Consider the following 25,123-nt stretch of genomic DNA (forward strand, 5'->3'; position numbering starts at 1 on the left):
TTACTGTAACCTTCATTTAACAGTAAAATTACTGTAAACATTTTTACTTTACCTTAACTTAGTGGCATCCAGCTGCCAGTAAGTTACTGTAAAATGACAGAAACCTGTTCACAGTGCAGTGGTAAACATGAGGTTAAATTCACAAATTATTGAAATGTCTTTTTACTGTTGTCTGCTTCATCTCTTTTCGTACTGTGTTCTAGTGGAAAGCCAAAACAGTTTTTCCCAGCCTTGAAATAGCTTTCATCTCCTGTGAGATATTTTGAGACAAATTACCTTTAACACATTAACATTTATTGTTCTTACCTGTGGCTGGGTATATCTGTCAGGGAAACTGCACAGATCATACATCATCCCAGGTATTGGCCATTTTTAATATCAGTGCCTGTATCACTCTAGTACAACACAAAAATAAAACAAGACTTGTAGCCTTTACTTACTTGTCATATACATCAACTCTACGTAGATTACATCCCACATATGTTCTGTTTTTTCCATTTTTGTTTGGGAACAGCCTCTAGTGTTTCTACCCGCTCATGTAACTGAAAGATTGAACTTAAGTTGCTAATGTTTACCAGACAGTTAATTTTTTGCATTTTTATTGATGAGGCAGATAAGAGATATAGGAGCAAATAATGAAATAATTTAGTCGATTGTATTCCAGATCCAAAGCTAGAGTTTTTGTAATTGAGGTAGTTCAGGCTCTGCCTGCATTCATGTTCGCGTATTGTTTGGTGCGAGTCGTTCAGAATTTAATCCTTTTATTTTTTTTCTGCACAGAAAAACCTGCAACTTCCAAACTTCTAGACTTATTTTTTTTTTTTTGCATATTTGTCCCATTTACAGGTTTCAGATCATCAAACTAATTTTATTAGACAAAAATAGCTGCTCTTGGCAGCTCTCTTGCCACAAGGGGTCACCACAGGGGGCAGCTCCACATGTTAAATTTGGCAGAATTTTATGATGGGTGGGGATTTGTGTAATTCACAATGATGAGTTCATTTATGAAAGGGGAAAAAAAAAAAAAAAAAAACTGCCCAAACTTACATGTATAAAAAAAGTATTCTCCCCTAAACATATTAACTGGTTGGACCAGGTTTGGCAGCAAGAACTGCAATCATTTGTGATAACAGGTCTTTCTGGATCTGGAGCCTTCCACGCTGCTATGTAGTCACTTTTACGCATACAAAAAGAAAAGCAGAAATTCATCTTTTGAAACTCCCGAGTGCACATACAAAGGGTCAAGTTTCACACCTTCAGATGATCTTCATACTCCACTGGAGTTAATAACAGTACACATGCCTGCATTATAGAAGGAAGAGACATTTGTACAGTGTACAAATATCTGAAAAGATAGCTATGTTAACTAGGAAATCTTGCAAACTGGGAAAATGAAAGAAGGGATCACAGAATGGCTGGAAACCATTTTCAGACCCTACTGGCATCTCTACATTTCACTGACAGCAGACTTAAAGATTTGAAGTTGACTATAAAAGACCGTAGTTGAACTTTTTCTTTTTGTTCATTTTTAAACAGCTAGCTTATGGAGAAGACCTCCAGTATAAAGTAGTCTGAATTAAATGTAGTTTAGTGCTGAAAAAGACTATTTAAAAAAAAAAAAAAAAAAAAGTTACAGCAACCTTGATATATGCAAACTGAAAAGACAAATCTGCATTCTCAATACAAAAAGCTGTAAAGGTCATTGTATAAAGCAAATGTTTTACATGGTCAATTTGTTCTTCTTTACATTTCCCATAATTTTCCTTTGAGGAGAAATGGGTCCAGGTTTTTATGGGTTAATAAGAAACCAGCCAACACATTGGAGCTGTTAACTCTACATATATTAACACATTAATTACTGCATGGATCCCATTAGTCTCATACACAAAGCCATCAGAACTTAACAAGTCTAGATAATCGTAGTGAAGTCAGAATAAGCTGGTACCTAAGATGATGTAACATGTAGAGTTAACAATAGCTCAGCTAAAACATTCAGTGCTTGGATGGCAACCACAGCAAGCCACCATATCCTGGACAGGTGTTAGCTTCAGTGAAATCTTTGGTGGCTGGGGGAGGGGGGGGGGTCTGCCATTTAACCTCAACTACAAGATTTCTGGCATAAATCAAAACATACACAAATTAGATGAACAATTTATTTCCTTTGTGAAGTATACAACAGCTCATGACTTGTGCGTTACTGATTCTTTGGGACCTGGCAAACTAACCTGCAGACATATAAACCCATACGTAGAACTGTCATTAAGAACAGACAGGGAAAAGCATGGCTCATCTACTCGACTGTTAATTAACAAAGTCACAGAGTACTGAAAAGGATAAACTGTAACATTAAGCGGCTGTATTGGTCTTAAGTGCTCTGGGAAAAAAAAAAACAACAAAACTGATTTCAGTGCTCCTTGCTCTTGTACGTTGGTTACTGGGTAATGCCAATGACTCCACAGGCCAGACGTCCACCAGCATTACCAGTCTTCAGGCTCTCTTCATCTCCTCCTTTACCCAGGTCATCAGCCTTCTCATGGATCTAATACAAAGGACAAAAAGACCCCCCCACCCAATCAACAGTTCAGAGATCAGACACTGAATTACAGTCAGTAAGGTCCCACAGCCCATATAAACCTCATGTGGGGCCTGCCGCAAAGCTAAATCAAATATAGCAACTTGAGGCTCATGATCTGGCATACTAATTTCACATATTTTCAGTAAAAAGGAAATGAAAATGACTGGCGTTTTTCCCCACTTACCACCATAGTTCTTCCAATGATGGAGTCGGCACCTGTGAGCTTGATCACACTGTCAGTGATGTCTATCTTGGCAACATTATCTGCTCCTGCAGTCACATTTCCCAGGTCTCCAACATGTCTGTTTACAAAGGAGGGGGACCCAAAAACAAAAACAAAAATAAATAAATAAAACTTGCTTTAAACCACGTTAATAGCTGACAACATAGCTGGGAGGTGTTTCTGTAATCCTGTTATGTTTATAAACATGCCAAAATAAAAATCACTCCTACCAACAGCTCTGACCCAGATCTGTATAAATTTCATGGATGGAATATGATCTACAAAAACCTTTAAAAAAAAAAAAAAAAAAAAAAAAAAAAAAGAATATACCTGATTATTTTACAGATGTTTTGCTCTTTGAGAAATATTTAATGTCACCTTAAGAACTTGTTATATCAGATAAATCTCTCTTTTCTTTTTGGGGGATTTTGTTTTCACACTGCAGTGACTGCTGGAATGAGTGCGATGAGGGCATCTGGTGGCCTTACAGTTAAGATTTATGCCACATAACATCCAGTTTGAATACAACTGGAGATATTGTTTGCATGTTGCAATCCCCTCTCGACTTTATTTCCTGTGTTCACCTCAACTGTCACTTTAAAAAGTTATAAGTTCCCCAAACTGGTCACATAAATCATTTTGGTTCCCCTCTGAGGAATTAAAAAAAAAAAAAAAAAAAAAAAAAAAAAGCACATACAGGCAAATCAAAGCTACAGTCAAACCAGTTACTTGAAAATATTAGATAACATAACACAGACTGCAAGCAAAACTATGCAAACTCACCTGAACTGTTTCTATATATGATTAAATCTATTCAAAACAAACCATTCGCATCCTTGAGTGAACTAAATGGCAAATAATCTTAGGAATTTTTGGTCCTCCCTGCTGTATGACACACCTACAGAGAAGTCCCATTTTTTTTTTTTTTTTTTTTTTAAAATACTGTTCAAATGCAACCCTCTTGGCATGATCTTTTAAAACACCCCACTGAATCTTCTGAGTCTTCTTGTAACCATTTGCATTAACTGTTATTATACACATTGCTAAGTATTATGATTTGACGAACAATATAGTGATAATATAATACAATATAGTGATTATACTACTCCTCTTCCTTCAGACAGGACTCACCTTTCTGCATCCTTAGGACCAGCATGCTTCTTGTTGTAGGGATTGAAGTGTGGGCCTGCACTAATGCACCCTGGGAAAGAAAATATATACTGAAACATTGCAAATTTAGTCTAAGTGCAGGTCAGCTAACCTAGGTGATGCAGTAACATTATCAAGTTCTGCAAATTCTCTTTCACTCACACACACACACACACACACACACACACACACACACACACACACACACATAAACTTACCATTTGTGTTATCGCCAAAAGCATGGACATGGAAACCATGCTCACCAGGGGTGAGGCCTTTGATTTCTCCTGTCACTTTCACGGGGGCTGAATCACTCTAGAAGATCAAAAACATCACAAATACAAAAGGAGCTCTCAAAGCCAGGCAGCTCCAAAGGCTAGAAGCTTGAATAAGGATTACTTCCATTCAATAGCACCCCACACCCAAGGTAGGCATTTTTTTTAATTATAACATAAAGGAAAGAGAAAAAAGAAAGGAAAAAAAAAAAAAAAAAAAAAGACTAGTTGGAGTTGGTGCCTATAGGTTAACAAACCTGTCAGACCAAATACAAAAGCATACTAATTCTCAAATAGAAACCTAAAAGATCTTATTCAATTGAAACCTAAGAGCAGGATTGTACAATGCATTTGTTTTTGTTTTTTTTAATAGATGTTAACGTCAATTTAAACTGCAGCATCATGTCTTCGGAGAGTTATCCCTGCAGGATTGTGCATTTTCTATGGAAAGGTTCAGGTGCTCGATCATTACGTCTGCAAGCAGGGAATCTTCAATTAAACCACATTTAAACTTAGAAATACTTCTTGAAGAGGGCAACGTTTAAAAAAAAAAAAAAAAAAGTCTGTTGTATAATTTGCACACCAAGTTTGATTTGACACGAAGGGGACAGTCTGTGAACCTTGTGTCTTTGACGGCTGCACAGTGAACTTTACCCTCATCAGCAAGGCTAAATAAATGAAAGGCAACGAGACCGAGGACTCGCAATGACTCAGCAAAAACTAATGGATAAATTCCCGTTTGCTCTTGTACAACAAGTGCTCGTTTTGAAGGTTACCATTATTACCTCAGCATTGCTGTTCCAGAGCTCCAGCAAAACAGCTACATACAGAATGGCCTGGCTGGTTGAGGAAACCACATCTTTACAGTCGATGTTAATGCTTCTGCAAACGCTGAATTTATGCAACAGGCGTCTAGCTAATACAAACAAAGCCTGGGCGGGTCTTAAAAAAAACAAAAAAACACACGCCGTTAACCATTAACATACCACAGGCCTTTAGTGGCTAAAGGTTATGGCTTTAGTTAGAAGCCATTTATTGCAGACAGTGTATTAAATTTATGGTATAAAGGAGCAGCCTACTTTGAAGTGCCAAGCAGCAGTCTCTGACTATCCGAAGAGTAAGCTAAGGTTCACCTGCAACGAGCCAGCACCGAATAACAGATCAGTCTGATAGAAAAAAAAAACAAAATAAAACAAAACGCAAATGTGGACGAGATGTCATTCAAAGCTAACATGTACCAAGCTAACAGCAAGCTACCGTTACGATTAGCGGTCCCAAGAGGATGAGTGGTCAACTCTTCCGAGTGTTTCGCTTTTACACGAATAAATACGTAAATACGCAAAGCAACCCGCCTTACCTCTTGCTCAAAATAAACTGTCCCGCTGGTCTCGCCAGCTCCTTTCAAAACACAGACCGCTTTAAGCACCATCTTCGCAGAAGTTTCAGACGAGCTGCCCAACGTACAAACGCGAAGTGTCACTTCCGACAAGCCATTACGTATGTCATAGACATATATCACGTAAATAATGGGCGGATGTATACTACGTTCAACCAATTAGAATCCACTAAAATAAGACAGCCTGACTTGGATTGGTTACTGCTAAAAGAAAACGGTTTATCGGGCAGACGGATAACATCTCAACATTATAAAACAATAAATACAGAAATATTGCTTCATACGTACATTTTACAAAGTTCCTAAAATTCCAAAATGTGGTGCTGCCATTTATATCTGAGTACCGGTCAATAGCCTAGCATTTCCTAGTATTTGTATCATATTGCCAGTGGATTAGCTAAATTTCTCATAGTGGTGGTGTAGATGAGGCTACACGTGTTTTTATCATAAAGTCAGAAGTTCGTGCATAAACAGTGCTTTAACCAATATCTGCATAAATACTAACTGGGGCCGGATCAGTTATTAGCTCCCAATAGTCCTCAAACTAATGATACAGTAAACCAATCTAGCCAGCAGGCATACTGAGCATTAGATGAGCAAGTTTATAAAACAAATCTGAAATAGTCTTTAAGGAATATCTGTGGTGCAAAGCTAGCTGCTCCTTTCCCTTGTGTTTGTTGTTGAGACCTACAGTCGTGGTAGAAAGAAAGCTTCTATCACCCCCTGTCACTTCTAAGGTTTTTATGCATCAGGACATCATGGAAAATCATTTTAACTTATGTAAATACAACCTCAGATGAACGGCATAAAATGACGTAATACATTTTGTCATTATTTATTTAACAAAACAAAAACTAAATGTGGAATCAGTGTGTGAAATACTAAAAAGTCAATGCTTCCATAGAAGTAAAGAGGGAAAGAAACAGCCAGGTGCTGAAAATCCAACACACTTAATTGATAATCAGCAAGTAAGACCACAGGTTTGAGTATTCAGGTGTAAATAAACACAATGACAAGAAGGAAAGACGTCAGCAATGATCTTAAGAGAAGCAAATGTTGCTGCCCATCAATCTGGGGAGAGTTATAAGGCCATTTCCAAACACCTCATAACAACTGCCTAGCACGATTTGGGCTTGTTTTGCAGCCGGGCACCTTCCAGATACTGAGTCGACCATAAACTCCTCTGTAGGAAAAGGAGAGAATCAAGGTGCTGCAACGGCCCAAAGTCCAGACCTCAGACTGACTGAAATGCTGTTCAGAGATCGCCTAAAGATTTCTGTAACTGAAAAGTATAATTGCTATTCATAAGCTGAACCTTGTATGATATTGGCTCTACTTGTTTTATTCTGTTAATGTGTTTGATTTTTTTATTTAATTTTAACTTGGAACATTGTAATGGTGCGCCTTCTTGGCCACATCTCCCTTGAAAGAGACGTTAATCTCAAGGGACTTCCAAGAAAGAAAAAGAATTCCTCTACAAAGATGTGAGACTGATAAAGTCAAACAGAAAACAATAGTTCAAGTTATCAGTGGTGTACTTAGTATTTCACACACAGCTACTGCATTTTTGGTAGAAAAGAAAAAAAAAAAGACATCTTACTTTTCTTAATCATTTCCCATGAAAGCAGTGACTGACTTACTTTAAAATTACAGCAATCTCAGACTTGGTGCAGTTATGTGCATGTCTGTGGATATCCTACTTCTGATCGTGTTAACAGGTAAATGTGGGTTAAGCAAAAAAAGTTGAACACAAAAATAATTTGGTACAAAAATAGTTTATTAAAAACAATATCCTATGGTTGAAATATTGAAGATTTTATGTCCATGTCTTTTGTTTTTTAACAAATCATAGAAACATCTGTCAATTTTCAAACCACTAGGAGTTAAAAATGTTAAAGCAAAGGGCCTCTGTTGTTCCTTCCAAGTCAACACGTTTCTCTCAATAAAGAAATCACAGATTATTAACAGAAATTACCGCGACTCTCGTCAGTGATACAAGCATATTTACAGCAGTGTCCCAAGCAAAGTTCTTCATCTCATCATGTTAGTTTTACCCTCGTTGTCTCAGTGTGAAATTATTCAGGAACAAGTGTCGCACTTGCTGAATCTGGGCTTGAGATTTTAACATTATCAGATACAGTACGTCTTCAGTGAAACAGAGACCAAGTTAGTGAGCTGTGTTTTATCAAAGAGCAAAAACAAATAGCCACAGGATTTCATTCTGTATTTCCATGTAGCCGAAACAAATTAATGACTTTGACTGATGGACGAGACAGATGGAAAATGCTTCCAAAAGACAATATGACTCTTGTGCGATCCAAAAATGTACTTCTACTAAAGGGACAAACAACCACGAACACAAACTTGTATCTATCCTTGTAAGGAGTCCAAGAAACCCTGACCCTGACCCCTAACCATATGTTATCAGATTTTTGGTTTGCGAAAATTGTTCTCCCCGTGTCTCAGCAATCAGGGGAGAAAAACAAAACAAAACAAAACATACTGACACACATCTAAAGCTATTTACATTTGTTCCCCCCAAAAATGCCATGTTATTTTCCTGCAAAACATAGTGTTAGGAGTTATGGTTACGTCTCAACATAGAAGATGACTCTGTCCTCACAGGGTTATACAAAATGCTTAATAATCCAAGCTGGGACGTGAACATTTGCACATTTTGAATAATAATAAAATATTTCTCTGTTGATTCTGAAGCTCCTCTTTCTTTAGCTAAGGGGAAAGAAAAAAAAAAACACGCACCCACACACACATACATAGGTAAAGGTGTTTTGAACTGGAGGGGGAAAAAGTTCAGTGGCATTTTTCTTGCACATTACAAACATTTGTTTTGAAACTTTGACAGATGGTAATAATTCTTTACCAGGAGCTTCTTCTTTGTTCCTATTTTTGATCATCTGTTACTCAAGGTGACAAATCAGTTTGTTTACAAAGGATCTTTATTTTAACAAGACAATTTCTGAATGTTTAGATCATGCCAACTTCTAAAACAAAAGCCTACCTCTGGCTTGTTATTGACCACATGCCAATATCAAGCTTAATCTACTTCATAAATTTTATTTTAGATCTACACTGCCTCTGTTATAGTTTAGGTTCTGGGTTATGACCAACTATACAGGTTTGAATCATATAATTTACATCTAAACTGTAAATTAAAATACTTTGAGAACTAATAAGTTAGGATCAAAATTGTGAGAATAAAGTCAGATTCTAAGGAGTCCTAAGTCCCTGTACTAGCATATCTTTAAAACTTATGCAGGAAAACCTGTTATAGAGTGATTCTTTTAGGGATACTGTATGTGTCACCAATTCATCAGTTATTGCACTAAGAACGAAGACTGTTTTTATTCTTTCTGATGTGATTCAAAGGGCAGAAAGTGGGGACATAGTCCAAAGGTTCCACATCTAACTTTAAGAGTACTTTACCTAAACATCCAGAAGTTTGTATTTCCCAGTTAAAAAAAAAACACAAACAAAAAAAATTAATTGCAAGCCCTGCAAGTAATTAGATTTGATTTTAAGGCCACAACAATCCCTTTCAAACTTGTGCCTTTCTGGCTGTGAAAATGCAATGAGGATTTACAAGACAAACACACACACACAAAAAAAAGATAATTAAACAAAAAGCCTAGTTATAACGAAGTTGCTTGAAAAGTTTATCAGTGTTTGACATGAGTTTGGCAAATTAAAAACAATTATCTAAAACAATACATCTGTGAGAAGATCCTTTCGTCCTGTAAATAAGGGCATGAAGTAAATAGAAATGTCGTACAAATCAGTCGTTTCCTTTGTTGGCAAGCCAACTACAGCAAAAACAAAGAAATAGAGCTAAGTGAGCATGCAAACACTGTCTGTTCTTACAACTTACAGGAAGGAGAAAAACTACAGTCATTTATCCAAACTGATTTCCACTTGTTTTGAAACACAGGCCTAATTCTGACATGTAAAGCCTGAAATCATCAATTTTCATAAGCCTAACAACATTTGTGGGAGATCTTTTTGTTTTTAAGAAATTACTCACTGCCCAGAAACTGTAAATTAATGACGACCAAACTGTGATTAGTTTGAATTAATCTGCCAAGAGCTGAGACCGACTATCATGGCAGAGACACATTTTTATCCATCAGTGGTTCACAGCAGTCTATGATGCTGCTTCCTCTTTTGTTTCTGTGGGCTCACTTTGAGCCGGCTTAGAGGGCATCGCATCTCCTGTACAAGCAGTTCCCTCTGGGGGCGGAGCTATAAGTTCTGATTCTGGCTTCTTTTCAGAAGCTTCCATACCTGGTTCCTTACTAGTTTCCTTGGTAACCACAGGGGTCACACAAGGCTGCTCCGTACTGTTAGAGGTCCGATATCTGTCCATATTTTCCAGTTCGGCTAAACGGTCATCCTTGTCCCAGCGTGTTGTCCTCTCACGCCGATCTGACCGCCTTGGCCTGTCTCCTTTTGCTTCAGCTCCTCTGCCTCTCTCGCGACTTCCTCCTTCTCCTCTTCCTCTTTCTGTTCCCTCCCCCCTCGCTCGCTCCCTCTCTCCATCATCGCTCCTCCCACGTTCCCTGTCGCTATCGAGGCTGCTTCGCCTCTCCCTCCAGTCCCGCCTGTCTCGGTCTCTATCACGATCCCGTTCTCGATCACGGTCGCGGTCTCGATCTCGGTCTCTGTCTCTTTCCCATCCTCCACTACGGTGATCGCCTCCATCTTCCTGCCAGCCTCCAAGCCTGTCTCTCCCATCCATTTTATCACCACCCGCTCCTCTCCCTCCATCGCCAAATGGGCGCCTGCCACCTCCAAAACCTCTGTCTCTCTCTCTATCCCTGTCTCGATCCCAGTCTCTGTCCCTCTCTATCTCTCTGTCCCTGAATCCAGGCCTGTCTCCCCTGAATGGTCTGCTATCCATTTCTTCTGGCCCCTCTAGACCCCGAGGACCACCCGGTCTGATAAAAGGAGGAGGACCCTGAGGAGGTGGGCCATGTCCATGAGGGAAAGGAGCCCTTAAATTGTGAAGAGGGGGCATCCCAAAGCCTCCTTTAGTTGGAGGAGGCTCATGGTGCTGCATCATTTGTGGGTGTGGCCCCCTGGGAATCATTTGTGGGGGCATAGGGGGCATGCCAGGGTGAGGTGGCCTTGGGCCATGGGGTGGTGGAAAACGCTGCATGTGTGTTGGTGGGGGAACAGGAGGACGCTGGAGGGGGATCAAGCCAGGCCGTGCCCCTAGGAGACCGCCTGAGGGGGGTGGGATGCTGCCAGGATGGCCACCTGGGGGTCCGCCTGGGGGTCCAGTTGGAGGAGCACCAGGAGGTCCGCCTGGAGGAACACCTAGAGGTCCACCTGGAGGAGCACCTAGGGGTCCGCCTGGAGGAGCACCTAGGGGTCCGCCTGGAGGACCACCAAGAGGTCCGCCTGGAGGAGCACCGGGAGGCAAACCTACCTGGTTAACTAAAGGAGAAAAAAGTACAGCATTAATTTAATTGCAATTTTCATAATTCCCCAACATCATATTTAAACATACACTAACTATAAAACGTTTGCTGCTATACAGCAAACTAGCTAAGTGACTAAGCATTTTTCTGTATTTATTTAGCAAGAAAACAATCTTCATCAGAAAAAATAAGTGATGAGAGTCCTCTGGTTTCAATGATCAAACTCAAGTTAACAGCCTTTTTACAGAGGGTTGGGCAGAAGGGAAAAATCACTTCATCTGGTGAAAAGTTAGGAGAGAAGGACAGACTGACCCATAGATCCCATCTGGTTATTAAAGATGTTGGGACCTTCAAGGGCCTCGTCATTCTTCCGGTTGCCCAGACCTGCTGGATCTAGAGGGGGTTCCTCAACTCCACTTTTGGAAGGAGGAGGGGGGCCAAGGGGCATAGAGCCTGGGAGAGGAAAACCTGGAGGAAAGTGGTAAAAGGGTGGTTTACACCAGTTTGATTAAAAAAAAACAAACTTGGAATAACCAATGGATGGACTCTGAAAATGTGGACTTGTGTAGCTTGTTGAAGTGAAACCACAAAAACAAAACCAAACAGCCAAAATCATAGAGAGTAATAACAAAGCAACCACCCACCAACTATCCCCAGTAAATATTAAAGTACAAGACACCTGGATTTTGTTCTGTTTGAGTCTTTGCATCTTTATTATTGACCATTTTTATGAGCTCGTGGTGATGACAACATGATGGGAAGATAAAATTTAAGGCCCTGTGAAGTGCTGCATGACTTCCTTTCACTTGCAATAACTTTGTTTTCATGAGTATACGAAGACCTTCTTAAATACCCAATAAATTAATTACCTGTCATCATTACACATCTCAGTCCACAGTTGCCAACCTTATCATGCAAACTGAATCACAGGCATAAAATTTACATTACATTATTTTCTTATTTCTATGTACACTACTGAGAAAAAAAATGAGAACAGACACTGTGTAAGAAAAAAAAAAGAAAGCGAAAAAAGCATGATAAAAGAGTGGAAATTATTACCTGGAGGCATTTGCATTGGGTTGAAGCCAGGTCTGATGAAAGGAGGAGGGGGGACACCTGGAGGGAAGGAAGGTGGAGGCATGCCTATGTGCCCAGGAAATACAGGAGGCTGGAGAGAACCCACACCAACCATTGGCTGCTGCATTGGAGGGACCTGAGAACATTTAGAAGAATTAACTGTTGATGTCAAATGACAGAAGTCAGGCAGCATCTAAAAACTGCAACAAGATATATACTGTACTGTGCAAATGTCTTGAGTCACCTATCATTTCTTTCTATTTTGTTAAGAAAGCTGGGAACAGTCTGGATCCTTTATATATATATATATATATATATATATATATATATATATATATATATATATATATATATATATATATATATATATATTAGGGGTGGGACTTTAACGCGTTAATTTCGATTAATTAATTACGGGGAAATTAACGCATTAAAAATTTTAACGCATTTTAATCGCACTTTGCACCGTGGAACGTTTCTCAGTGCGCGAGTTCCCGGCATACAGATTATATCGACGCACAATGTCCAAATTAGGGGCCGCATCCTGCGAAGGACCCGGCCTACGTCTTTCGCAGCCCACGAACACCACAAAGGCCGGAAGTGAGCGGCTAGCCTTCATATCAGCTGCCGTCACCTCTGCGTAGCTCATGTCGCCTAGCAACCGTGAGTGTGAAGCACAGCTGTGTAAAAGCAGCTGTTAAACGGAGAACGAACTTTTTCTCCTTTTTGTGGTTTAATTTTAAGTCTTTATTTCAAAATAAGCTGTTAAAACAAGCATGACACATTTCAACATCAAGGAATACAGCTGAGCTAATGATTAATTTCCAACTATAACAAGTGAGACATTAATGTTGAATAAAACTATCCAGTTATGATGCTTAACTTTAATTTCAGGTGTTTGCTTATCACAGGAGCACTTCCACCCTTCATTGGTCTGTGTAGTAGACTGGTGGGAAAATAAACAACATTTTGAAGTTTAAGCTTATGTATATTGATTTATTCATCAACTAAACTTAAATTAATATTTCTCATGTCAAATATTGAAATGCGATTAAAATGCGATTAATTTCGATTAATTAATTACAAAGCTTGTAATTAATTCGATTACTTTTTTTAATCGAGTCCCACCCCTAATATATATATATATATATATATATATATATATATATATATATATATATATATATATATATATATATATATATATATATATATATATCTTGTCTCCATTTTCATCAATACAGTCGATTCAGCACTTGACACTCAAGTAAGCTTCAGAATTTGCTTTTAAATTACCAGCAGCACCCTATGGAACTTGTGCGATGACGCGACAATTTCTTGCCCTCCTCCAGCCAAGCGACCGTCAAAATTTGTGCATGTGAAATTTCGAGCTTGTACACGTAGACGTGCACACACGACCAGGCGACTCAACACAACAAATTTGCAAAATGTTCTACTTTTGTCGCTGTCGAACGGCACTAAAACCAATGAGGTTTTCGTTGACTGACCAATGAGCAGAGAGTATGCTACACGCTGCAGTCTGCAACCACTTTCAACATGGAGGAAAGAATCATTTTAGCTGTGCTTGACTTTCCTATATATGACACTTCAAGCAGTGATTATCGAGATACACATAAAAAGGCAGCCATATGGGAACTTGTTGGTGCCAGGGTGAAAATCTTCTGACTCTTCATCTTTACTGCCTTGTCTGACACAGACTGCTTTGAAAATGTCAAAATCCCTCCAATTTCATAACTAATCAAATTTCTTGGAGACAAACGGCGCGAGAGCGTGATTCGCTATGCTGCCGTCGCTATCGTGTCCCATGTGTTGGGTTTCACTCCAATGGCGATGGGGGCCATTTGTCGCTGTCGTTTATCGCTCCCCGTGTGTCGAGCCCATTAGAGATTACAATACCGGTAGCATCTTGTGGCTGTTTTATATTTTTACCTGTGCAGGAGGAGCAACTGGGGCAGGCACAGGTACTCCTTGTGTCTCCTCTGGCTGCTGTTGCTCTGAACGGCCATTGTGTGTGAGCTCATCTGGGTGGTCAAGTGCCTTCCTTGCCCCACTCCACTCTAGAAAGAAAGAAAAAAAAAAAATCATACATTTTTAGAACAATAACAGAGGCACCACGTGAATTATTAATTTCACTAAAACACACTTTAAGTGTATATAGTGCCACGACGGTTAGTGCAGCTCAAAGTGCTTTACTGAAAAGCCAACAATAAGGCAGTCCAAATGTGATAAAATCGGTAAACAACACAGAATACTTAAAATACACAACATAACAAAATAAACAAGAAGCACTCAGAGCACATACCTCCTCCAAGGCAGCTCACTCTCTGAGCAGGATTTACTTTTAAAGGACTAGTATTGTATTTTCTATATATCAATTTTGTTTTCTTTGGTCTTTTTAAACATACTTTAATTATTACCGGCTGGAGCGCCAATGCTGCCGTTTGCATATCTATTTTTAAATGCCGGTAGAATTGCAACCACATATGATAGAGCAAAAATTCTTTTTGCATATAAAACCGGAGGATTTACACTTTCAAATCACACATTCAACACGTCCCAGAGCGCTGCATTCTTCCTTTAACGGGATCGTAGACATCACGTAAAAAGTGCAAATAACAAAATATTACAATCCAAGTGTTTTATCGATCTAATTAGCTGCTAACAGCACTTTCTACGTTGGAATAAACGTCATCACGTTGTCAGCATGAACTACCACATGGTTTCATGCGAGCATGGAAATGTAGTTCTTTTCTCCGAGGCTTGGCACAGCTCCACTGGGGCTATTGAAAAGTAATGTTTGACTTTGTGCCTTCCTATATAACTTCCTAGGACACTTTGCACTTTGATTACACTTTTGGAAATAATTTATTTTGATGCACATGCTGTCTTTTTGCAAATTTTGCACAGTAGGTATTTTTTTTTGTTTTTCCTGCAGTTTATAAAAATGAGTGTATCTCAAAAATTAAGTTATGAAACCACTCAAAATTAAATTTCTGTGCTTTGAAAGGCTTCTGTGCAACTTTTTCTCATTTACAATTCTGAAAGATACAGCTAAGGCATTTCTGTATCTAGAAAAATATGTCAAAATTAAAAAAAAATGGTTTTGAATTTCTTTGTGGATTAGTGCACTTTTTAGCTACTTTCTTTAGTTACTATGAACTTCTTTCATACACATTAAAATTTGGAATATAAAAAAAAAGGCGAAAACTAAAAATCAGTTTCCCCTGTTTTGTATAGCCTTACCCCAAAATTATTTGTGCTTCAGAAGATTTCAAATATAAAATGACCAAGAGTAGCAAATTTAACAAAAGGCCGTCGAGCGCACGGCTCTATCAGATAAGCTCTGCTGACTATCTGTCATCAACAGTGGAGCAGTGGAGAGTTTACTGTACAAGTGTATCCATGTGTGACTAACTTTACTTCCCAAATGAACTATGAGGAACTGCATTTTATTTCTTAATCTGCTCAATTTTTTTTTTTACCTGGTGATAAAGAGTCCAAATCAAGCATGCCTCCTTCTTTGAGCTCCTCTAACTGATCCTCTCTGACTTTAGACCAAGGTATGTAGGTGACACCCAGCTCCACATCCCAGTACTGCTTAAAGTCAGCCTTTATGCCTTTGTTCAAAGCCCAAGCAATCTGATAAGAAAAAAAAAAGAAGAGGCAACTTATTAGTTTTGTCTTTTCCTAACATTCTGTTTGAACCATTATAAAGCAGGGATCAGTGCTCACTCACCTTGATGGCTTTCTGGTTAACTTTGAATGTTCCTCTACTGAGCTTCTGTAGAGCCCTGAAGGCATCTTGCCTATGTATCATGACAATATAAGCACAGCCACGTGGAGGGATCATCTTAAAAAGAGGAAGACAAAACAACAAGTGAGGAAAAAAAAAATTTATTGAGCCCGAAGTTAGTGTATTGTGGTCTTTTTGTAAACAGGTACAGCATTTGGTGCAAATTTGATTCTGTGTAACAACAAAAAGCCAGATTTACTATAAGGTGACTGAAAGATTTAGAGGACAAAGTGCAAATATCACAGTTGGATAAACGGGTGATCTCTCTGAGTGGACTTACATTGATTGACTCTATCTGCCCAAACTCCTCTAGTAAACAGGCAACATCTTGCTGCTGTGTTCTCTTGTCCAGCTGGCCCACCCAGAGAGTTGTACTGCAAACTAAAAAGAAGAAAGGAACAAGAAGTTAGAAATTCAGAAATATGTGAAATAGATGTAATCAAAGAGTGGAGAATAAATTAACAAGAGACCTGTTGGCCTATAGAGCTCATCTGTCAAATGTTTTACCTGTACACTATGTGATATATTGGAATGGAAACTAATTTGCTGTAGGTCAACCATCTGACACTTTATTTTATGCAAATTTTGCAAAATATAAAAAAGTTAAAAAAAAAAAAAAAAAAAAAAGAAAATCTGTCTGCGATATTCTGTAGACCTTTGCCCATGAATACTCACACTAAATCTCAGAAGAATAAGACAATAAATGAAGGAGTAGCTACTGCAGTTAAACATCAAAGTACAGTATTTCTTGAAAATTTCAAAGATTCATTAAAAAAACAAATTCATTAAAAAAAGTCAAAAATGGACAGACGTGGGACGGCTGGGTATCGGCTCAGCTCTGCTGACTGTTGCCCGTCATTGACAACAGAGCTAAAAAGCTAAATAGTGTAAGTGAAAGGCAGTCTTACGACCCTACTGAAAAAAAAAAACACACTGTGTGCTCTAACAGACTGATAGTAATATATAATAAACAGATTATGACTTACTGCTCACTGTCTCGCTCTTGATTGGTGGAAGGCCTTTCTGCCGTCTCTCTCTCTCTTTCTCTCTCTCCCGGCGCTCCTGCGAGCGTGAGCGCGGTGAGTGGTGGCGTCTGTCTCTGGAGCGTGAGCGGGATCGCCTGTGCCTGGATCGACGTGTACGGGAATTGGACCGTGATCTCCTTCGCTTTGGAGATCTGTGGGGGGAGGGGGAGGGGGACATTTAAACTCATAGTATGATATTTAAAACTTGCGTATTCAGCAGATTATCTGTGTGAGGCAAAATAAATAGGAAAGAAGAAATTAGTGTGGATAAGGAAAACTAGTTTGAAAAAATGCATCCTGTTTCAGATGTTTACCTGGAGCCTGAGTGTGATCTTCGGCCATGTCTGCCATCTCTCATGGATGAATGGTCCACATCCATTGACAAATCCTTACACAGTAAAGAGAAGACTAAAATCAGTTACATCCGTAGCATTATATCCCTGTGCAAGGCAAAGCCATATAAGATCATAAAACAGAAAACATTTCTAGAATTAGAATTCAAATTTAATACATTTTTTGCATAGAAATTTACTTTACCAACTAAATTTTAGCTCAAATTGTTCAATGCTACAATTCTGTATAAGTATATTAACACTTGCCCAACTATAATTGGCAACTCATTTTATTATCTACATTTTTATGCTGCTGTTTAGTCTACCTGCTGTTGCTGTGCTGCATTCTGGGGAGGGTAGACCCCAGGGAAGCCTGGAGGCCCAGAAGAACCAGAGAGGGGCAGCCCTGGCAGTGCATGCCCCATAGGAGGCATCGCAGCAGGAAAGCTCTGTCCTGGCGGTAAACCACAAACCTGGAGCTGACCATTAGGAGGAAGGGGAACCTGAGAAAGAAAACTGTAATAAATACTGTGCAGATACAACCCGGTCCCTCACAGCAGTTTCTCAGAAACAAAGCTGTGCTTTTTTATATTTTATACATGTTAAGGCATATACAATCATTTGCTGTATATGCATATATAATATGCATGATGTAATCCTATTGCTGAGACAAGCTATAATGTTTCTATTGATAGTATTTTAATTTAATATTACAAGGTCTAGAATAAAAAAAACAAAATAAAGATCAAAGAACTAGATGTTTAGACTTGTCAATAAAGAAGAAGATCTTTTTCATTTATAAGTCCTGCTCTTTTTACCTGTTGTGAGAGCTCTTGTGACATGATAATCTGGGGTTTAAAGTGCTCCATGTGCTGTGGGAAGGCTGGAGACTGCTGCATACTGTGATGATAAAAAAAGAAAAAGAAAACAGCCTCAGATCCACAGTTTTTATTTAATTAAAAAAATAATAAAAGTCAAAGCTTCCCATTTCTTGGCATCACAGACGTGCTGCATATATAATAAATCAAGGGGCTTACAAAGGGGGCTGAGAAGAGATTTCATCTTTTTTTGTTTCTTCTCCAACTTCTGGTTCATCATCATAATCAAACCGGTCTAGCAATTTCTGCAAGAGAAGAACACAAATAATTATATTTTATTAATGTAGCAAAGCTTCTATACTCTTAATTTCCCCCTACTATTGTATTAGATGTCTAATAAAAATAAAGAAATAAAAAAAAGTGCACAATCTCTTTGTTTAATGCACTGTCACCTTGTCAAACGCTGTTTTCTGCTGGGCAGGCTGGGTTGGTTGGGTAGCCTGGGAGGGAAGGGGAGGTTGTGGCACAACCACGCCTAGTCCAATGGAGACATTTGGGGCCTGTGTTTGGGTAGTCTGGAGTGGAGGCTGGGTATTGGCCTCAGGCTTCACTGGCTGCTGCTGAAAGTTCTGCAGCATCTGTTGAAGCTAACGCCCAAAACAGAGTGAAAGAAGAGTCAGTAATGAAGATGTAAAAGATGCTTAAAAAAGCAACAACAATACAGAAAAATGAATGAGACAAGAAGCTAACGCCAGTCTGCATTAGCAGGAACACACCTGCTGACCCTGTGAAGTCTGGAAGAGCTGTGCCACAGCAGCAAAGGCGTCAGAGTTATGCAGCTGAGTAGCAGATGTCATGGTGGAGTTTGCCGTTACCACTGTAACTGGCTCTTTGGCTGGAGGTGGTGGAGAACCTGACAGAAGACAGAAAGAGTCAATCTATGTGCAGCATGCATTTGCTTTAAAACACATCACCAATCCATCAGCATATTAATATTAGATTAATAAAGCAGTTTTCTCCACTATGCAAACCTACATAATTTTCAGCACCAAGTGAATACACCCAAACAGCAGTTTGGGTGTATTCACTTGAGCTACTCAAGTTTACTGAAGCAAAAACCTGGATAAAAATAAATCTGCGCAATCACAGAAATTACCTGGCTCATCTGTGCCTGTGTTGGATGCAGCACCACTGCTAGAGCCAGCTGCCATATCCAAGAGGGGCTGAATAACCTCTATCTTGAACACCCCGTTCTTCTGCCACAGGTTCAACACCCGCACAATCTTACTCTATAAGGAAAATAAGGAAACAAGGGAAGTGGAGAGGCAAATTAATTTAGCACTGGACATTTATAATTACAAGGGAGTGTTCCCCAAATACAGACATTACTTGGGCAGGCAGCCCAAGTATACTAACATCTGCCCGGCTATAACTGGCAACTCATTTTATTGTCAACATTTTTAGTTTTTCACCCCCTGAGAGAATGTTCCCATAAAGATCCATTACACAGGCTACCACCTTGCTTTTTTGATTAACTAGTCCCAGTCCTTCGCATCTTTCTTTCCTTAAAAGCTGGCTATGTTGTCACAGTTGTAGTAGTTCTCACTATCATGGTACTTATACAGTACTTTTCTACTGTAACTACACAGAGTACAATCACAATCTGATGGATACATCATGGGCAATTTGGCATTTAGTATCTTGTCCAACGATGCTTCGACATGGACTGGAGGAGCCAGGGATCAAACCATCAACCCTTGGATTGATGGTGGACCCACTCTATCACCTAAGCCACAAGACCATCATTCACTTGCCTCCTGGGCAAACCCCAGCTCCAATATCTGCAGCTGGAGTAGTCTTTGCTCTGCACTGGAGGTCCACTGTGAGCTGAAAGGCTATTTAAACCAGAACCTGCAGCAGGGGAGAACTGACTGATGTGCTGCAATGGAAAGCTTATTCAGCCTGCAGAGCAGAACAGGGACCATCTCTACCAGCTCCAGTCCAAGAATGTAAAGTCAGGACAAGAATCTCACTTACGTAAAGCTAAGTCTACTACTTATCTGTCACAAAGTACTTTGTTATTAAGGTATTTGCACAGGAGTCCCACATATTATTTAATAATTAATTTGGGAAAGTCTGCATGTGCCACCACTTTTTGCTCCTGCACACGCTTATACACGTCCACATGCCCGCCCCACCCACCACAAAGAGAATCTAAATCTGTAGGAAACACTGAAAGGCAGCAAACAGTCAACATAATTTGCAGTACAATTAAATTTTCACCAGCTCTCTCTTCTCTTACCCTGTCTTCTATGGGGCAAAGGCAGAGGTTCTCAAAAGTTCCTGTAATGTTTTTGGTGAACCTTGGACCAAACACATCCTTGTCTGGTCCAAACTGGTGTCTGGACTGTCTAACAATGGAATCCACCACATACAAGCCTGCTACCTTATACTCAGGCTTACACTGGAGAAAAAAAGAAGGAGAAAACAGTTGAGTTTACTGAGATTTAGCGAGGATACACAGTCTGACAAGTTAACTTGAGACAGGTTCAGCTCACCTTTTTTATGAACTTTTCTACAATCTGGACCACATGTTTGTAGAGCTGTGATAAAGAGAACAAAATGAGAATGCTGTTATAGTATAGGCTCCAAACATAGATGAAATTTTATATATATATATATATATATATATATATACACACACACACACACACACACACAATATATACAAAACTCTTACTTTCATAGCTTTGATGGCAGATTTGGTGATGGAGATCATTTTTGCCCGAGATATTGGGGGTTTGGAGTCCATCAATGAGAACAACTAGACAGAGAAGATAATAGATTGGTGAGTTGGAGAGTCATGACACTGGAAGAGTGCCTGGGCTGATGCTAATCACTTCTATTCCTCCGTTACTGCTCAGGAAACCCTCATGGCATCTTATATCAAACAGGCACATTTAGGATTTTTATGAATTCCCGTTACAGTCATGCCAAGTGGTAGATATATGACCAGACAGTATCCAAGCAATGAATATCCTCATTAATATAGGCTCATCAAGTTTAATGAGGATTTTTCAGCAACCCATCTGCCATAATTGTTGATCTGACAGGTTATTTCTGACATTTACTAAACATGTTACAGTCTGGCCTGGGATAACTTGGGGGTTTCAAGCACACCAAAAAAGTGCACAGCCAGAGTAAATGGATATAGAGGATTCACAAAGCAATTGCAAGTATTATTATGAAAGCAAATTGGTCAAATTCAGTCATATCACCGTTCCATTTTCAGAATTAAAAGCAATAGTTCATTAATCAGCCAGACCTGTGTCTTTATTTTATTCCCCCACTATAATTTATCAAAAAAAAAAAAAAAAAAAAACTATTTCAGTTCTTCCTCAGCTCCGTGGAGCTACAATTGGCCTTTCTGGATGTTCTGCAGCACAACTCACATTAACTACAACATACAGCCTTGTTACAGTTTGTGCTTTTTAGCATGGGGCTTAGCAAGAGGCTTATTCTGAAAAGATGGGTAGGATCTGGAGAAAAACTAATTTAGACATAGACGTTTGACAATAAGGTTAAGTACACACTGCTGTTATACATGTATGCATATCTGCACGTATATAAAAGTGATTTCCATGCACTGTCTGCTACCACTTTCTCTACTTATGTGTGTGAGAGAAACTGCAATTGAAACTGCTTGATATCGTTCAATAAGCATCGGGGGTACTCACAGCCACAGAGTTAAAATCTGGTTCCAGAAACAAGATCAGGACTAATGTGTTTTGATGCAATAAGAAATTTCTGCTTGCCACTCGGTCTCAGTGGTGAATCAACTTTGGAGGTGCAGTCAAAAACGCCAAAACATGACTTGACCAGTGTTTTGACTGGACCCCTAACAGGATCAACCGCCAATGGTCAGGCCTCGTAGTAACTTGGCCTAGCATCTTCTTACCAAACACTGGTTTTAATATTAACGGCGCCGTAAAGAACACTCACTGTTAGTTTACGGTGTGGAAACGACACATTTATGTATTGCTTTTCTATATTTTGCTACGCTCTCTCATTTGCATTATTATCAACCCCAATGTTGGTAACCACAACTTACTCCCACAAGCTAGCAAAACGGCTGTCACTGGAAACGCTATTAACTGGATGTTATTACAGTGTTAGCCTAATAGGTGGCAGAAAACCCTTACTATTCGTTTCAGTGAAATTAATTTACTTCAGGGACGCTACACTTAAGCCGAATAAGACGTCCAGTTCACTCGCCGAGCAGGCCCACAGCTTCGACTAGCTCGACTAGCTCCAGTGCAACACAGCAGCTCCATGATCAGCAGCACCACACTAAGGGAGGTTCAGGCTCTTAGCAAGGGCCGCTTACCTCGTGGTTAAAGGCGTTGACGGCATCCATGATTGCCAGACGTTCCGAGCCTTCCCTTAAATTCCCGGTTCCCCACTTACGGCGATGTTTATTCAAGAAAGGGTCGGTCAAAACATGTCCGCTCCCGGTAGCTAATGCCTGTTAGCTTCGCATTGGAGGTGTTCGGGTCGGCGGGTACGGCAAAGCATGATGGGATTCAGTATTGTTGTTCTCAGTTTTGTCCACTGGGGGGCAGAATGCTATATGGAGAGGGTACATGGCGCCACTCGAGCCTCGAGGACAAACATTTGTTTAGACCAGGGTTGGGCAACTAATTCTAATTGTGAGCAATAAGATTATAAGGAGACTAAATTAATATCAAGCAGAAGAGCTTAATATTAATTTTTTATGTCTTTATAAGCTTATTGTGGTGGCCCTCCACAACAGTCCCAGTTTGTCATGTGGCCCCTTGGGAAAATTAATAACATCAGCAGGTACATATCTAGTACAGTATTTTTAGTGTGCCACAAAATATATGCAAATGTATTATTTACAAGTACTCTTTTTCCTCAGCACTACATCAATAAGTACCCTACTGATTACAATAAGTAAATATCTTCAACTGGCACCTCATTGATTAAACCTTTCTTATTTTATGTTTTGAAGGTTGATGTGCAATATTATGCATGTAATAAGTACACTATGAATTTCTTTTCAATCAATAATTTGAATACATCAATCCAGATACTCAAAAGAAAATCATCTAAATCCAGATATACTTTTCCATTTCCATTTCTGGATTTTGCTATATCCATTGTGCTTAATGGTTTTTTTTTTTTAGTAAATGCAAACTGATTAAATTCCACATTTTTGCTTAATTATTTGAGTCTTCTATTCTTTTTTTTTTTGAGCCCCTTTTGACAAAGGTACGGCTAAAATGAACCTAACCCAGAGAAAGTACCCAGAGGGAACCCACACAGACACAGGGAGGGAAAGGGACAAAGTCCACCCCAGACTGGATTTGAGGCAACAGTGCTAACCACTGTGCTGTCCAGTTTATTTCCTACATATAAAAATTAGGTTGCATCTAATTTGCTTTTATTGCTGTCTTAGTAGTCAGACAAGAAAACCAGACCATATATTTAAATAATTCACTTTTTATTATACCACATTTAACATTAACAGCTCTGACAAAATGCAGCTTCATATACAATACCAAACTCCTCCAATAAGATAAGCATGTGGAAAATACAGGAAGGTTTTTAATGGTGCATTTCTTAATTATGTGCTTTAAATATAAATGTGATTTTAGTGGATTTTGATATAATATTAATGAGTGGAAGTGATTGGGAATGACAGCAATTCAGCCATGAAGTGGTAGGCCACGTGAAATGACAGAGCGGGGTCAGCAGATGCTGAGGAGCATAGTGCGCAGAGGTCATCGACTTTCTGCAGAGTCAATCACTAAAGACCTCCAAACTTCATGTGGCCTTCAGATTAGCTCAAGAACAGTGCATAGAGAGCTTCATGGCTTAGCAGCTGCATTCAAGTCTTACACCAAACACAATGCACAGTGTCAGATGCAGTGGTGTAAAGTACACCACCACTGGACTCTAGAGCAGTGGAGACGTGTTCTCTGGAGTGAAGAATCATGCTTCTCCGTCTGACAGTCTCATGGATGAGTCTGTGTTTTGCAGTTGCCAGGACTGCTCCCAACTTTGGACTGGTTCTTATAAAGCACTTTTCTACTCCACTTTGAGCACTCAAACCGCTTTATACAACATGTCTCATTAACCCATTCATACAAGCACTTCCTTCTACAGCTAAGTGCTTTCTGTCTAACATGCACCCACATTCATTGCATCGGAGAGCAACTTGGGGTTTAGTATCTTGCCCAAGGATACTTTTGTATGCAGGCTGGACCTTCCATTTAGTAGGTGACCTGCTCTACCTCCTGAGGTACAGCCACCCCCATCCCAGATACACAAGGGGCTCACCCTTTGTGGGAACAGTCTGGGGATGGCCCCTTCACAACTACACACCAGTGCACAAAGCAAGGTCCATAAAGACATGGATGAGTGAGTTTAGTGTGGAAGAACTTGACTGGCCTACACAGAGTCCTGACCTCAACCCAACAGAACACCTTTGAGATGAATTAGAACCCGTTATTGTCTTGGTGCGTCGCTGGGTCTGAAGTGCACTGGGATGTCATGCTTGGAGAAAATGTTTGTGAGTTTCTCTGACAAACCTGATCCATAAGGGATAACAATGTTGTTCATTTTGTCATTCTCTTTCTCCCCAGTGGTTGTCTGACCTTCTTTCTTGTGCATCTTTGCTGATTTAATGAAGGCCCAGTTGGGATAACCACATGTTTTAAGAACTTTCTTTCCATGTTCCTTTTCTTCCCTTCTGATTTAAAGGAAACTTTTTCAGCCCAGTGTTGCAGGGTCCTGATCACCCCAAGTTTGTGGACCAGTGAGTGGTGGGAGACAAAGAGTTGGTACTGATCTGTGTGTATGTGTGTGTGGGCTTCCAGTAAACTTCACTGTTGAAACAGTTTTCTTAGGAGGAATACTCCAAATTCCTCTGTACTGTTATGCAAGTCTCATAAGCAGCAACAGGAAAAGTCGGATCA

The 25,123-nt window shown here is 39.6% G+C and overlaps 2 protein-coding genes across 3 annotated transcripts; both read right to left on the reverse strand.

Moving 5' to 3' along the window:
* Positions 1-2,139: 2,139 nt before the first annotated feature.
* sod1 (superoxide dismutase 1, soluble) lies at positions 2,140-5,738 on the reverse strand. Of its 2 annotated transcripts, none has more exons than XM_030746553.1 (5): positions 5,580-5,738; positions 4,166-4,262; positions 3,930-3,999; positions 2,760-2,877; positions 2,140-2,539 (listed from the first exon to the last, which is right to left on the reverse strand). In XM_030746553.1, exons 1-5 carry the CDS (start codon positions 5,649-5,651, stop codon positions 2,432-2,434), a joined length of 465 nt encoding a protein of 154 aa, XP_030602413.1. In that variant the 5' UTR covers positions 5,652-5,738; the 3' UTR covers positions 2,140-2,431. The 2 variants fall into 2 exon arrangements, with proteins under 2 accessions (XP_030602413.1, XP_030602412.1); XM_030746552.1 differs by having other exon boundaries at positions 2,760-2,898.
* A 1,639-nt stretch (positions 5,739-7,377) lies between these two features.
* On the reverse strand, positions 7,378-22,682 carry scaf4a (SR-related CTD-associated factor 4a). Its single transcript, XM_030746472.1, has 19 exons — positions 22,510-22,682; positions 20,863-20,946; positions 20,681-20,725; positions 20,425-20,586; positions 19,279-19,411; positions 18,899-19,035; positions 18,575-18,769; positions 18,342-18,427; positions 18,123-18,204; positions 17,631-17,807; positions 17,287-17,360; positions 16,934-17,124; positions 16,228-16,328; positions 15,891-16,004; positions 15,637-15,793; positions 14,084-14,211; positions 12,116-12,269; positions 11,369-11,524; positions 7,378-11,072 (listed from the first exon to the last, which is right to left on the reverse strand). The coding sequence occupies exons 1-19, from the start codon at positions 22,537-22,539 to the stop codon at positions 9,778-9,780; spliced, it is 3,501 nt and encodes a 1,166-aa protein (XP_030602332.1). The 5' UTR covers positions 22,540-22,682; the 3' UTR covers positions 7,378-9,777.
* Positions 22,683-25,123: the final 2,441 nt, after the last annotated feature.

Source organism: Archocentrus centrarchus, chromosome 14 (genome assembly GCF_007364275.1).
Source record: "Archocentrus centrarchus isolate MPI-CPG fArcCen1 chromosome 14, fArcCen1, whole genome shotgun sequence".
Lineage (NCBI taxonomy): Eukaryota > Metazoa > Chordata > Actinopteri > Cichliformes > Cichlidae > Archocentrus > Archocentrus centrarchus.